This window comes from Muntiacus reevesi, chromosome 8 (assembly GCF_963930625.1).
Source record: "Muntiacus reevesi chromosome 8, mMunRee1.1, whole genome shotgun sequence".
Taxonomy (NCBI): domain Eukaryota; kingdom Metazoa; phylum Chordata; class Mammalia; order Artiodactyla; family Cervidae; genus Muntiacus; species Muntiacus reevesi.
Window position 1 is genome coordinate 8,606,600 of NC_089256.1, and position 15,131 is coordinate 8,621,730.

The 15,131-nt window shown below is 44.9% G+C and overlaps 1 protein-coding gene across 1 annotated transcript in view; it reads right to left on the reverse strand.

The window, feature by feature from the left end:
• Positions 1-410: 410 nt before the first annotated feature.
• Positions 411-15,131, reverse strand: part of CLSTN2 (calsyntenin 2) — a 712,988-nt gene continuing 698,267 nt past the window's right edge. The window contains exons 13-17 of the mRNA XM_065942478.1: positions 10,159-10,329; positions 9,521-9,666; positions 9,269-9,392; positions 7,837-8,021; positions 411-5,567 (exon numbers count right to left, since the gene is read on the reverse strand). Of these exons, the coding sequence (XP_065798550.1) occupies positions 5,364-5,567; positions 7,837-8,021; positions 9,269-9,392; positions 9,521-9,666; positions 10,159-10,329 (830 nt within the window). The 3' untranslated portion in view covers positions 411-5,363. The remainder of the gene's footprint in view (positions 5,568-7,836; positions 8,022-9,268; positions 9,393-9,520; positions 9,667-10,158; positions 10,330-15,131) is intronic.

Genomic DNA, 15,131 nt, shown 5'->3' on the forward strand with positions numbered 1-15,131 from the left:
TAGGATAAGACTGCCTACATCCCTAGAAAGTTCTCCACTTGGCCTCAGCAACGTGTGGCAGGGTTCCCACCTACCTTCTGACATAATTGGAGAACTGCCAAAGCAAGCTATGCCCCTCTCCCAATCCCAACTTCTGTCCCCACCATCCAGACTGCTTGTGGACAGCCTCCAACAGGGCAGAGGAAACATCCCAGCAGCTTGGAGGATCCTCACAGGTAAGACCACCACTCATCCATCCTCCCTTCCCCATTCCTGGCACAGGGCCTGGCACGCCACAGGGGCTGAGCAAGGCTTTTCTGAATTACATTGAACAGAGCGGCAAACACAGAATCCCATCTGTTCGCTCATGGCATACAGGGGGTGTCTGATTGCTTTCTGGGGTGCTCATGAAGGTAACATCTTCTATCTCTTTTCGTCTCCCTGGAAGAGTCAAGTTTGGCTTCTAACCCACTTGTTACCAAGCCAACTCTTCTTTCTGGTTGGCGCCCCAAGGAAAACCAGAACAAGATCTATAAAGCAGGTACAGAATGAATTTATAAAGTAAAGCAAATAAGGGCAGGGAAATGAAGGTGTTGGAGTAGATTTCAAAACTTTCATTATTCATTGCCTTTGCCCACAGCTGGACAACAGAAAGTGGTTACATGAAAATTAATTGCGCCCAGGGCTTTGGCTTCTCAGCCTCGATAAGTGTCTGATGCCAATGGAGAATGCTGTAGCATCCTGAGCCTGCCAGGGTGCATCACAGGAGGCTTGGGGGGTCCCCCAAAGACCTCAGGATGGTCTTCCCTGAAAAGCATCTACATTGCACTGGTACATTTTTTTTCAAAGCTCTCTCTCTCTCTCTTTTTTTTTTTTTTAGTAAAACTGATCTGGTTAATTCAAATAAGGGGATGGTTAAGAAGAAAGTTCTCCTGTTTTTCTTTTCTTCCTTTGGCTAATGTTGACTCATACAGCCGAGAAGACTGCTAATTTTGAAGTGTGCCCGGATAGGCTTTCAACTGATTATGCTGTATTGATTTAAACAGTCACAAGTTTTTTAGATCATTTTTATAGCAATGGCATGAGCAGGGCTGAATGGAAATCAGTCTGAGATAATGAACATTCCTGCTTAGAAATCATTACGGGCTGAGTTGTTGGGGGAAGGCCCTGCACCTGGGAGTCAGCACTTAGCTCAGTGGGCTTCATGCTCAGTGGTCAGTGGGTTCCTGGATCCCAGGCTTTTGGCTCTTGACGAGTGCTTGCCTGAGCTTGAGTCAATTCAACTAGTAACAAGTTATTTTTTGGTTTTGGTTTTTGTTTTCCTTCTGGAACATGGATTTTAAAAACAGTTTAGTTAAGGACTATGCATTGTTTACTGTTCATTTTGGAGGCAATGACCCCTGAGTAGTTAATGGGAGGGCCTAAGATACCTGCTTTCTCTTGGCAAATGAAAGGCTGGAAGGCTGCTTTCCACACACACGGTTGAGGTGTGCAAATTGTGGCCCCAGGGCTGAATCTGGCCAGCTGCTAGTTTCTGTAAGGTCCATGGACTCAGAAAGTTATTTCTGTTTTTAAATACTGCAAAATAAAAGTCAAACAAGTAATAAATTTTTGTGACATCTGACAATAATATGAATTCAAATTGCCTGATTTTTTAGTGTTCATAAATAAATTTTTTTTTTTAATATAGCCATATTCATCCATTTAAGTGTATTGTCTGTAGCTGGTCCATGCTACCATGGCAGGGTAGAATACTTGCGACAGAGACGTAATGGCCTGAAAAATCCAAAATATCACCAACTTGCTCCTTCCAGGTGAAGTCTGCAACCCTGCCATATGTATAAGAACAGGGTACATTACTTCCCTTCCAGGAGTCCATCTCCCTGCAGGGTCCAGATCTGCCAGGTCACAGCCCTTACTACAAGCAGAGCTGTGTGGGCTAAGCCCTGCTTGATAGAATGACTGTATATATTTAAGACAGAGGTGGTGAAAGCAGAACCCACTGAAATCACACTTTTGGTAACTAGATGAACTGAGGCCTCGGTCAGGTTTATAGCACTTGATTAAACTTACTAGAGTGTACTTAGTATTATTTAACGCAGATGGCCAACTAGTTGATTGCTTTACTCCACTAGGACAACTCATTCTGTACTAGCCTTTTCCATCAACCTCCTCTTTCTCTTCTTCCTTGTCACCTGAGGTTTCAGCCTATGCGTTTCCAACCTCCAGAGAGCAGGATCTGGGCATCTGCTTGGCAAGACAAGCAATGGTCTGTCCTGTGGACAAACTGGTCAGCTGTTCCTCCCTGTCCAGATGGACATCTGCTGCCGCTGCCGTCTGGGTGAGAGGCCGCAGGGTATCCGGCATCTGGGAGTTTGGGTTCCTACACGCCAGCAGATGGAGACTGGAAAAAGCTGGACTGATGAATGGCATTTTCCACCTGTGGTTAGAATCCTTGGGAGATAGCAATTTATGTTACTCACCGCTTCCTGGACACTCCCTGGAGTTTCTGCTACTTTTACATAGTTGCCCCTTCTTGTTCTCATCTGTGGGGCTGAGTTCGGTGCTGGGAACACCATAAACACCCACAGACCCAGCAGTATCTCAGGTGCCTCATCCTCAGGGCTGGCAATACAGGCTGACCTCCCACAGCGGGAGCAGACAGAAAGGGCTCTGACCTGACCCCACTGTTTCTCTGCATATGAGTCCTGTCACAAGTGAATCGACTGCGCTGCCCTGGCCAAGTGCTACTTTCACCTGCTCCCTTCCCTCCAAAAGTCCCCAAACGTATAACGGTTTTTTGTGCCCCAAACAGCTCACTCGGCCGTAAATAAGTGATGTAGCCATTGGAGGAAGCAGAAGGCGTGGGGACCACCTTCCCCACCCCAACCAAACCGAAAGACCTAGCAGAAGAAAGCACTCTCCTGAACACCAGACTTAAATATTTTAAACAAAAATCCAATTCCAAAAGAATTGGCTTTAAACATATCCATACAGTATTCATTTTACTGTTATAATTTTGCAAGAATTCTGTTAGCTCCTGAAGGCCCAACTAAAGGATCTCTGTTTAACTAAGGGGATTGTAAGGAGTAAAAACTCGAGATTTTCTTCTAGTAGATGCATAGATCCAGCCTGACAGAAAAGGGTTATTGGGGAAATTCACAGAGGCGTCTATTCCCATTCAATGAATAGAAAACCACAAAGTTCTGCCAGTGCTTCTTCTAAGAAGGGAAAAATGAGAGCATGGGTTGAGTTTGTGAATGAGTCCCTCTTCTTCCTGCAACTTCTCCCTCTCCCTCTGCATTTCTCTCTTACATGATTTCTATGCCTATTTCTCCTCTGCAGATATCAAGTCTTTTAAAGGTAGGAAGAGTTTATTGTCTGCTTTCTTCCTTTCCCACAGCTGCTGGTAGAGTGCTTAGCACACAGCAGATTCCTAGCAATGCCTCTTAGTTCATGAACACAAATAAGTAGAATCAGAGTGGCAGGCCCTAGGCAAGGAGTGGATGGTGGGGAGTCCCATCTAGTTGATGCATCAGAAAAACTCTGGGCAAGATGCTGAATCTCTGAAGCTCAGTTTACTCAATATGAAAATGGGTCTAATAATAGATGTCCCCACTACCTCATAGGATTATTGGAGGCTCGAAGGAGAGAACAGATGCAAAAAACACTCTATGCGATGGAAAAAACTGCCTAAGGTGGTTTCCTCAAATCAGAAGGTTTCCTTGAATCAGAAAGACCTGCCATGGATCCTCCCTGGGTGGAGGTCAGACTAAAGGACACTGACGGTGGTCCCCCTTCATAAGTTCTGAGTTGATAACACAGCAAGTAGAGTGAATAGATTCTGACCTTTCTTTCGAACCTGAATGCCCTGTGCCTATGGACCAGCTCTATTACTGTGCCAAGCCAATAAGAGATGGTTGGGGAATGGGTGTGGGGAGAGTTCGGGGACAGACCATACATACTAAGGACAAAAAAGCCCAAGACATTTGAAACAAAGACATTCGCAGAGCCTCGTGGAAGTTCTATAACAGCTCTAGTTCTTGCCTGCTATCTTCTTGGCCACAAAAGATCACAGACCAGTTACTATAGCAACAACTCTCCTCCAAAAGTGTCCACATTAAGATGGAGATGGAAAAGATTTTCTTATTTAAAAAAAGAAGAAAGAATGAAACTAGGTTTTTGGATATATCTGCCGTCCACCTAAGGCATTGCTCCTTTTCTGAGAAGAAAAAAGAAGCTGTTATTATGGCAAACATGCTTCTAATTCCTAGCAGTTTAATCTCCAAACTCTTATTTTAGATTCGACGCAGCCCATGCTTGTTCCAATACATTCAAGAGGAATGTATCTTCTCAAGAGGCAGAACTGTGAACTAGGGGATGAGGGACCCTAAGACTAGATGGTGAGAGCCTTGTCCACTTCGGGGCCACCTTCTGGCCTGGGAGGGCCCAGGCACCCTCATCACCCAGCTGTGTCCACCATGCAGCCCAGCCTTACTTCTCCTCAGCCCTTCCTTCTGCTCCCCAGTTGTAGGTCTGTCTCAGTTGCTGCTGGGGGCAGTAGCTGTGTGGAATGCTTTCTGGCCTCCATGGTGTCCTGTGGTGGGAGCTGCCAGCAGGGCAGCCCTGCAGGTCTCAGTGGCCGCCAGCAAGGCAGATTTTCAGAGCACTTTGGCAGGAACCAGACCCTGCTGTGGCCAAGGGCCTATTCTTGGTTTTGGACTTTTCATATAAGCTTCTATGGCCTCAAGAAGAACAAAGGAAAAGGCTCTCCAAAATGAGAGAGGGGATGTGTGTGTGGGGTGAGGGGAGCCCAAGCAAACCTGTCCTGCAAACTTAATTCCACCTGGGTAAGGATGTTCCTTTGACATGCAGAGGACTTAGACCTCCGGGGTGTGGAGTCTGACTACCCTGCCTGTAGGAAGCAGCCTAGAGAGTCAGGTGAGGAGAATCTGCCAGACTGTTTGGAGAGAACATGGAGTCCGCACTCGCACAGTGGGTTGGAACTTAAGCGCCCTGGGGACGCGGAGCCCCCAAGTTGGGGAGCAACATAAAGGCTGATCTTCTCCCCTACTGGGAAGAGCAAACAGAGACAGGACCCACAGATCTGGTTAACAGAATGCTGGGTGAGCCCAGGGCCAGAGAAGTGGGTGTCACAGGAAAACGTTCACCCTGAAGTCCCCACTGAGGATGACGCTGGGCTTCTGGAAACTGCCCCAGGACTGGGACAAGAGCAGAGTCCAGGGCGTAAAACGTGGGTTCCAGAATGCTGGGAAAGGCCTGCATGGACCATCATGGAAATCAGAGGTGACATGTGATAGGCTGCGGCGTACATCGGGGCGGGGCTTACAAAACGGACAGGCGGGTGGGCGTGGCCCCGGGCACTAGTAGGGGAGGGTGGAGTCGTCCCACTCCAGCTGGGCTTTCTTGGCTCCACTCTGACCGTGTCTGCCCCTGCCCGACCCTTCCTCCTCCTCCTCGTCACTGCCCTCCGACTCGCTGCTGCTGGAGCTAAGGTCTTCCTCCACTTCTTCCTCCTCCTCCTCTTCCTCGGTCTCCTCTTCCCCACGCCCTGGGGCTCCGTGTTTCTGGATGTCAGGAGAGAGAAGGGAAACGCTCATCATGGATCAGACAGAAGCCATGTTGGCGCTTATGTCTCTCTCTCCATTAAGGAGATAATTAGGGCCCCTTGGAACTCCTTCGCTTAATGCTAAACCCTTGGGCCAGGAGATGGACTTTGGAAGGGAAGTCCTCTGGAGAAAGACCAGTTGGAGGACTAAGGAAAAGACAAGAAATGGCGAATTCCAAGACCCAAACTCAAGGTAAATTGTTGTTTTAGGTACTGCACATTTAAGTTGATCCCATCTATCATCCAGTGAACCTTTTGGGTTAAGGCTTTGTTGTTGTTGTTGTTGTTTTGTTTTAAATTTTTAGTGAGACTTCTCTGGTGGCTCAGATGGTAAAGAATCTGCCTACAATGTGGGAGACCTGGGTTTGATCCCTAGGCCAGGAAGATCCCCTGGAGAAGGGAACCCACTCTGGTATTCTTGTCTGGAGAATTCCACGGACAGAGGAGCCTGGTAGGCTACAGTCCGTGGGGTCACAAAGAGTCAGACACAACTGAGTGACGAATACTAACACACTTACATTTTTGGCAGCACCCCACAGCATGTGGGGCCTTGCTTCCTTGAGCAGGGATCAAATCTGCACCCCCTGCTTGGAAGGTGGAGTCTTAACCACTGGACCACCAGAGAAGTCCTGGGTTAAGGTGTGTTTTCTGGCATTTCTGGAACCTATCTACATGGAATTTTCCAAGTCTTTAGTGACTTGCTTCTCAATGAGAGAATGCCATTTAAGTTTGTACCCCTTTTCCAGGTAGGAAAATAATGTCTCTGGGAGCAGGTGGTCTTCTAAGTCAAGACTCAGGTGGGCTGCCCCTCAAGAATACTCCTTCCAGAAGAACATAGTTCATGGTCCTCATTTTCCCTGCCTGCCCTTCATACCTGACTTGTGTTCTAAACTCCACCCTACTCTTTTCCAATCTTATCCCCTCCCCCGAGCTTTTTGGTGATTGCAGTAAAATCTGATATCTGGATTTATGCTTTGAGTTGATGACTAGCCATAAAAAACACGCACTCATGCCTGTCTTTATCCCTTCTCTGTAGTGTTTTCTCTTCTGCCTTTACCTCCCCCTAAATCCTATCCATTCTTCAAGGTCTCTCTTAGGTTCCAAGGAGTATTCCCTGGACACTCCAGCCCCAAAGGTTTGCCCTACTCTTGCTTCACTGACTGCCAGGTTAGCCCTTGGCAAGCACACTCTGGTCAGGTAGTCAGACTGCTTCAGGCATAATGATCTTGCATCCCACACCCAAGGCTCAGTTCTTTGAGGGTGGAAATTATGGGGTTCCACAGTAATGCACTTAGTACTACACCTCAGCACATGATGGAAGCTGCCTCAGTGTGTTGGCTCTGAAACTGAAGCATGAAGCCAGGTGAGGGGGAAACTGGGGACAGGCTAGGACACTTCATTCTTCAGGGGCGCCTCGATGGCCAGTGGCTACCTTGCTTTCCTGCTCCAGCCTTTCCCTCCACCCAGCACCCATGGGCAGACCAAAGGGCACAATGGAAGTGGCTTTTGTTGGTATTCATATGCCCAGATCAGGAGCACTGGACACTCATGGGTGGACTTGGGGAGCTGATGGCCAATTGGGACAATAAGAATTTTAGAATCAGGCAGTGGTGAGTTTGAATACTGGTGCTGACATTACCAGTTATGGGAGTCTGAACACTTTACTTTGCCTCCCTGAGTTGGTCCCACATTGGTAAATGAGGATGGGAACTCCTATGTCACAGGTTGCTGGGAAGATTAAATGAGGTGATGTGTACTGAGGACCCAGTGCAGTTCTGGCATGATGGGGGCTCAATAAATGGCAGGTGTTAGCATTGTGCTTTTGTATTTACCTACTCTGAGCCTCTAAGTGAGCTTTGCAGGCAGATGGAGCATAGCCACCTAATTTATACTGGTAGCTAATCAAAAATTCAATCCTGAGTCCCTGAGTATGAGTCAGCTCTGAGTTAAAGACTATGGGGGAGGCCAAGGACAGACACCATTTGCTGCTTGGTTTAAGAAATGTCTGGTTCTGTTTGTTGACTGAGAGCAGTTCACAGGTTTTTGAGCAGTGCATGCAGTGGGTAGGAAAGTGTGGACTGTTCAAGTTGCGAGGGCTGGAGGAGCCCAGAGAAGGGAAGGATGAGTGGGATTAGGCTAGCTGGGCAGGGCTTCCAGCACAGAATGGATGGAACCCAGTGGAGGAGAGACATCCCACTTCAAGCTCCCAGTCCCTGCCTGAGGATCACCTCCATGGGGTTGACTGTGATAGTGAGCGCAGAATCATCCCAGTCCATCTCTGCTTCCTTGGCAGCCTCAGTCTCCTGGATGAAGTGCTGGTGGGCGATCCGGACCCGGTACACGCCCATGGCCACGACAAACACTAGCATGCACACGGAGATGATGATGACCACTGTGGCAATGCTCGGGACCACTGGAACAAGGAAGGAATTCGCATGACACAGTGAGCAAAGGACTAGCTTACTCTTGGGATGGAACATGATTGAAACATTCACGTGTAGCTTAAAATCTGCCTACACCTACCTCAGCTGGAGAACTCTGGGTCAGCACCTTAGTCTCTTTGGGCTTCACTTTTGTCATCTATCGATAATATAGTAGACTTAATCTTATGTTTATTGTCTGCATCTATGTCTCTATTTCTGCTTTGTAAATAAGATCATCTATACCAATTTTTTCAGATTCCACATATTTGCTTTAATATACCATATTTGTTTTTCTCTTTCTGACTTACTTCATTCTGGATGACATCTCTAGGTCCATCCACATCTCTACAAATGACCTGATTTTGCTCCTCTTTATGGCTGAGTAATACTCCATTGCATATATGTTTGCCACATTCCTCTGTTGATGGAAGTTAGATGGTTTCATGTCCTGATTATTGTAAACAGTGCTGTGATTTGATACTATGTATAAAGTAGATGACTGATGAGAACCAACTGTGTAGCACAGGGAACTGCTCAATGTTCTATGGTGATCTAAATGGGAAGGAAATCCAGAAAAAGGGGATATCTGTCTATGTCTAGGTGATTCACTTTTCTGTAGAGTAGAAACTAACACAACAGTGTAAAGCAACTATAATCCTATATATATATATAGACTTAATCGTTCCTACCCCATGAGTAGTTGTGAGAAGTAAATGAAATCATTCATGTGAATTTTCACAGAGGCACACAGTAGGTGCTTAATAAATGCACACTCTCTTTTATCTCTTGCTTTTTCCATCAAAGTGTAGGGCAGCTGTCCTGAGAGCCAGGAACTGTGGAGTTAAGTCAGGACAGAGAGAAGTGCTACCAGACAGGAAGACGATATGCTAAGTGCTGGAACAGAAGGAAGGGTAGGAGCCTTTCCAATATGTTGCACGTGTGTGTGTGAGCATATATGAGTTGTTCAGGGAAAGTGCCACGCAGTGCATAGCTTTGAATTAGGCTTAGAAAGATGCTAACCTATACTCCAGCCCTGTGTACGAACATCTTTTATCATACACTGCCTGTAACTTCTTGTGTACTTGACCAGCTCCCTCCCAAGGCTGTGAGCACCTCAGAGGAAGGCTCATAGCTTCTCCATAGCCGGGTGCCTCCTTCAGTTCTGGCTGCTGCACCCTAACTGTTGAGTCACAATGACCACCTGGTATCCTGAGGTCCCTCCCCCCAGGTGACCTACCTGAGCTGTGCTGGATGCTAGTCTGGGACTCCGGGTGGTGGACGGACTGGAGGAAGGGCGGCTGCGCGATAAGGTGGTTGACGTGCTCAGTGTCCGAGACTCTGACCTCATGGAGGACACTGACCTGGGAAGAGCAGAGAGAAGGTGCCGCTGACCGGGAGTGGCCGGTGGACCAGTGGCTCAGTTTCCTGAATAAATGCGGGAGTAAATGGGTGAGCTGGGGCTTCCCTCATCACCGCAGGTCTCACTCACCTCCAGATTGAACTCATTGCTAGTGTAGCGCCCATTGAGTTCTGAGCACTTGATCCTGAAGCGCCGGCACTCCAGGGCAGCTGGACGCCAGTTGCGGTAACGGATGTGACGCAGCACCTGCTCGTAGCGACTCATGGAGCCCACACCTGTGCCAAGAGACCACACCTGTCATAAGAAGGCAGAAGAGGAGATACTGTGGAGACAGACTGTGCCTATGGGGAGCGAGGGTCTCCCTGAATTCGGCAGGGTAAGTGCTTGGCGTGTTTAAGGGCAGACAATGTGGGAAAGCAGAGGTTCCAAGGAACCAATTAAGCTGAAGCATAGATTTTCCATGTAGACTGGCTCTCACTGGAATGTGTGACCTCAATCTGCCAAATGCTGCTGTAATACTTTCTGAGATCAAATATGATAAGAGCAGGCTTCCGCCTGGTTTCTACAGAAGACTTCCCCAGGAATGGAATGGAAGCCAGGACCAGAGGAGGCTGGAGCATCTTGTCCAAAGAGGGGCTAGAAGTCCATGCTTTGAGCTCAAGTGTTCCCTCCTGACCCCCCTCCATGGGTGTTGGAGCTCCCATTGCACTCACGACTCCCTGGATGTGAGAGGGGACCACTGGGCCCAGGATTGCGCACCGCCTTACCATAGATGGAGTAACCTGCTGTGGAGTTGGTGGCGTCCAGGTGTCGCTGGTGGAGCTCACTGTGGTTGAGCTCCAAGCACTCCTGTCTGGGGTCCAAGTCCCCTCCCAGCACTAAAATGTCACAGAAATCTAAGTTGTGAAGCATTTCTTCTAAAACTGCTGATTTGGGGGCTGTGGGAAGAGAGACAATGAAAAATACAGGCATGAGGACAGCACAGATATTGGTGCCCACACACCCCGTCCTCCTCCGTGTCTGTACCCCAAGTTCAGGCTGGGTCAGGAGGAGAGGCTATAAGTCCCCCCAGGTCACCATCTCTGCTCGGATGGATGTCCAGGCAGCCCCTGAGGCAGGGCAGCATGAATTTGTGTGAAGAGCGTGAATACTGCATTCGGCAGATGTGAATCTGAGTACTAGCACTGCTCCTGAGAACCTATCTAGTTTACCCATTGATTTCCTCATCCACAAAGAGGGCGAGAGCATTGAGAGGATGGAAAACAGTGTCTGGCCTCTATATGATTTCAGTACCTTTAAACTATGGAATTTTGCACCTTGTTTAATATGTTCTATGTCTCTGGCTTTATAGTCTATGGGAACTTGAATAGAATTTGTATCCCGCCATTATGTGAAAGTTGTATAAATCTTAATTTGTTGAGTTGGTTCGTAGTGCTTTTCAGGTCTACTATATCACCTCTACTTTTCTATTCATTCTATTAAGGTTTGATAGTTTGATATTGAAACTCCAACTAAAAATCTTCATTTATCTACTTAAAAATTAATTGTAATATATAGGGAGCTGCAGTCCATGGGGTCACAAAGAGTTGGATGCAACTGAGTGAGTGAACAACAAACAGTGGAACTATATATAACTTTGTTCTGTATTTTCCAAGTCTCCTGTAAATGTATTATCATGCTTTTATAATTTGAAAAAGAAAAAAGAAAGAAAAAAAAAAAGTAAATGGTGTCTGGCACAGAATAGATGCTCAAGAAGAACTGGTCTCCTTTGGGACCAGAGGTGAGTTCCCCTCCATGAGGCTCTCATAGCTTTCCCCACGTGGTTATGGTGTATGTCTCTGTTGTTCCCAGTAGACTCTGAGCGTCTCTGAAGCACTTTGCATGACTGATTCCTCAGTATCTGACCCAGAGACTGGCAGACACCTGTATTATGACACATTGCTCAAGTGGAGGTACACTGTTGATATAATTAAATAAGTAAATTGGTTAGTCTAGTTGGCAAGCTATTGGTCAGCCTAGCTGTCCTTGACTGATATTATGACACCCAAATTTCCCAGAGGATGTCTGAGTACTAGAATGCTGAACAGGTTGGTAGTCCTAAATTAAACTCCTACTTTAAAATAAAAGTGATTTGTGTTTGTGGAGTCTTTGCTTTATGCTAGGCACAGTGCAAAGGAAATCCTGATAGACACTAGAGGAGGTACTATTATTATCTCCATTTCCCTGAGTGGGGAATGGAACATCCATGAACTGGGCTAGATTGCCTGGGGTTACACAGACAGCTGGGGAGGAGCTGGATGGCATGACCTTCTTATTTTTTAAAGATTTTTTTGATGTGGACCATTTTTAAAGTCTTTATTGAAGTTGTTATAATATTGCCTCTGTTTTATGTGGGTTTTTTTCTTGTTGTTGTTGTTTGTTTTTTGTTTTTTTTTCTGGCTAAGAGGCATGCGGGCTTTTAGCTCCCTGACCAGAGAACAAACCTGCACCCCCTGCATTGGAAGGCAAAGTCTTTTTTTTTTTTTTTTTCATTTATTTTTATTAGTTGGAGGCTAATTACTTAACAATATTGTAGTGGTTTTTGCCATACATTGACATGAATCAGCCATGGATTTACATGTGTTCCCCATCCTGACCGCCCCTCCCGGCTCTCTCCCCACCCCATCCCTCTGGGTCTTCACAATGCACCAGCCATGAGCACTTGTCTCATGCATCCAGCCTGGGCTGGTGATCTGTTTCACCCTTGATAGTATACTTGTTTCAGTGCTATTCTCTCAGAACATCCCACCCTCGCCTTCTCCCACAGAGTCCAAAAGTCTGTTCTGTATATCTGTGTCTCTTTTTCTGTTTTGCATATAGGGTTATCGTTACCATCTTTTTAAATTTCATATATATGTGTTAGTATACTGTATTGGTCTTTATCTTTCTGGCTTACTTCACTCTGTATAATGGGCTCCAGTTTCATCCATCTCATTAGAACTGATTCAAATGAATTCTTTTTAATGGCCGAGTAATATTCCATTGTGTATATGTACCACAGCTTCCTTATCCATTCATCTGCTGATGGGCATCTAGGTTGCTTCCATGTCCTGGCAATTATAAACAGTGCTGTGATGAACATTGGGGTGCACATGTCTCTTTCCAATCTGGTTTCCTCAGTGTGTATGCCCAAGAGTGGGATTACTGGGTCATATGGCAGTTCTATTTCCAGTTTTTAAGGAATCTCCACACTGTTCTCCATAGTGGCTGTACTAGTTTGCATTCCCACCAACAGTGTAAGAAGGTTCCCTTTTCTCCACACCCTCTCCAGCACTTATTGCTTGTAGACTTTTGGATAGCAGCCATCCTGACTGGCGCGTAATGGTACCTCATTGTGGTTTTGATTTGCATTTCTCTAATAATGAGTGATGTTGAGCATCTTTTCATGTGTTTGTTAGCCATCTGTATGTCTTCTTTGGAGAAATGTCTGTTTAGTTCTTTGGCCCATTTTTTGATTGGGTCATTTATTTTTCTGGAATTGAGCTGCAGGAGTTGCTTGTATATTTTTGAGATTAATCCTTTGTCTGTTGCTTCGTTTGCTATTATCTTCTCCTATTCTGAGGGCTGTCTTTTCACCTTGCTTATAGTTTCCTTTGTTGTGCAAAAGCTTTTAAGTTTAATTAGGTTCCATTTGTTTATTTTTGCTTTTATTTCCAATATTCAGGGATGTGGCTCATAGAGGATCTTGCTGTGATTTATGTCGGAGAGTGTTTTGCCTATGTTCTCCTCTAGGAGTTTTATAGTCTCTGGTCTTACATTTAGATCTTTAATCCATTTTGTATTTATTTTTGTGTATGGTGTTAGAAAGTTCTAGTTTCATTCTTTTACAAGTGGTTGACCAGTTTTCCCAGTACCACTTGTTAAAGAGGTTGTCTTTTTTCCATTGTATATCCTTGCCTCCTTTGTCGAAGATAAGGTGTCCGTAGGTACGTGGATTTATCTCTGGGCTTTCTATTCTGTCCCATTGATCTATATTTCTGTCTTTGTGCCAGTACCATACTGTCTTGTTGACTGTGGCTTTGTAGTAGAGCCTGAAGTCAGGCAGGTTGATTCCTCCAGTTCCATTCTTCTTTCTCAAGATTGCTTTGGCTATTCAGGGTTTTTTGTATTTTCATACAAATAGTGAAATTATTTGTTCTAGTTTACTGAGGGTAGCTTGATAGGGATTGCATTGAATCTATAGATTGTTTGGGGTAGTGTAGCCATTTTCACAATACTGATTCTTCCAATCCATGAACATGGTATATTTCTCCATCTGTTTGTGTCCTCTTTGATTTCTTTCATCAGTGTTTTATAGTTTTCTATATATAGGTGTTTTGTTTCTTTAGGTAGATATACTCCTAAGTATTTTATTCTTTTTGTTGCAATGGTGAATGGTATTGTTTCCTTAATTTCTCTTTCTGTTTTCTCATTGTTAGTGTATAGGAATGCAAGGGATTTCTGTGTGTTAATTTTATATCCTGCAACATTACTGTATTCATTGATTAGCTCTAGTAATTTTCTGGTAGAATCTTTAGGTTTTTCTATGTAGAGGATCATGTCGTCTGCAAACAGCGAGAGTTTTACTTCTTTCCTATCTGGATTGCTTTTACTTCTTTTTCTGCTCTGATTGCTGTGGCCAACACTTCCACAACTATGTTGAATAGTAGTGGTGAGAGTGGGCACCCTTGTCTTGTTCCTGACTTTAAGGGAAATGCTTTCAATTTTTCACCATTGAGGATAATGTTAGCTGTGGGTTTGTCATATATAGCTTTTACTATGTTGAGGTATGTTCCTTCTATGCCTGCTTTCTGGAGAGTTTTAATCAGAAATGAGTGTTGGATTTTGTCAAAGGCTTTCTCTGCATCTATTGAGATAATCATATGGTTTTTATCTTTCAATTGTTAATGTGGTGCATTACATTGATCGATTTGCGGATATTAAAGAATCCTTGCATTCCTGGGATAAAGCCCACTTGGTCATGATGTATGATCTTTTTAATATGTTGTTGGATTCTGTTTGCTAGATTTCTGTTAAGGATTTTTGCATCTATGTTCATCAGTGATATTGGCCTGTAGTTTTCTTTTTTTGTGGCATCTTTGTCTGGTTTTGGTATTAGGGTGATGGACCTCATAGAATAAGTTTGGAAGTTTGCCTTCTTCTGCAATTTTCTGAAAGAATTTGAGTAAGATAGGTGTTAGCTCTTCTCTAAATTTTTGGTAGAATTCATCTGTGAAGCCATCTGGTCCTGGGTTTTTGTTTGCTGGAAGATGTCTGATTTGTCTGCTGGAAGAAATCTGAAAGTTTTGATTTCCTTGCTTGTGATGGCTCTGTTAAGATCTTCTATTTCTTCCTGGTTCAGTTTTGGAAAATTATACTTTTCTAAGAATTTGTCCATTTCTTCCAAGTTGTCCATTTTATTGGCATATAGCTGCTGGTAGTAGTCTCCTATGATCTTTGTATTTCAGAGTTGTCTGTTGTGATCTCTCCATTTTCATTTCTAATTTTGTTGATTTGGTTCTTCTCCCTTTGTTTCTTAATGCGTCTGGCTAATGGTTTGTTAATTTTATTTATCTTTTCAAAAAACCAGGTTTTAGCTTTGTTGATTTTTGCTATGGTGTCTTTTGTTTCTTTTGGATTTATTTCTGCCCTAATTTTTAAGATTTCTTTTCTTCTACTAACCCTGGGGTTCTTCATTTTTTCCTTCTCTAGTTGCTTTAGG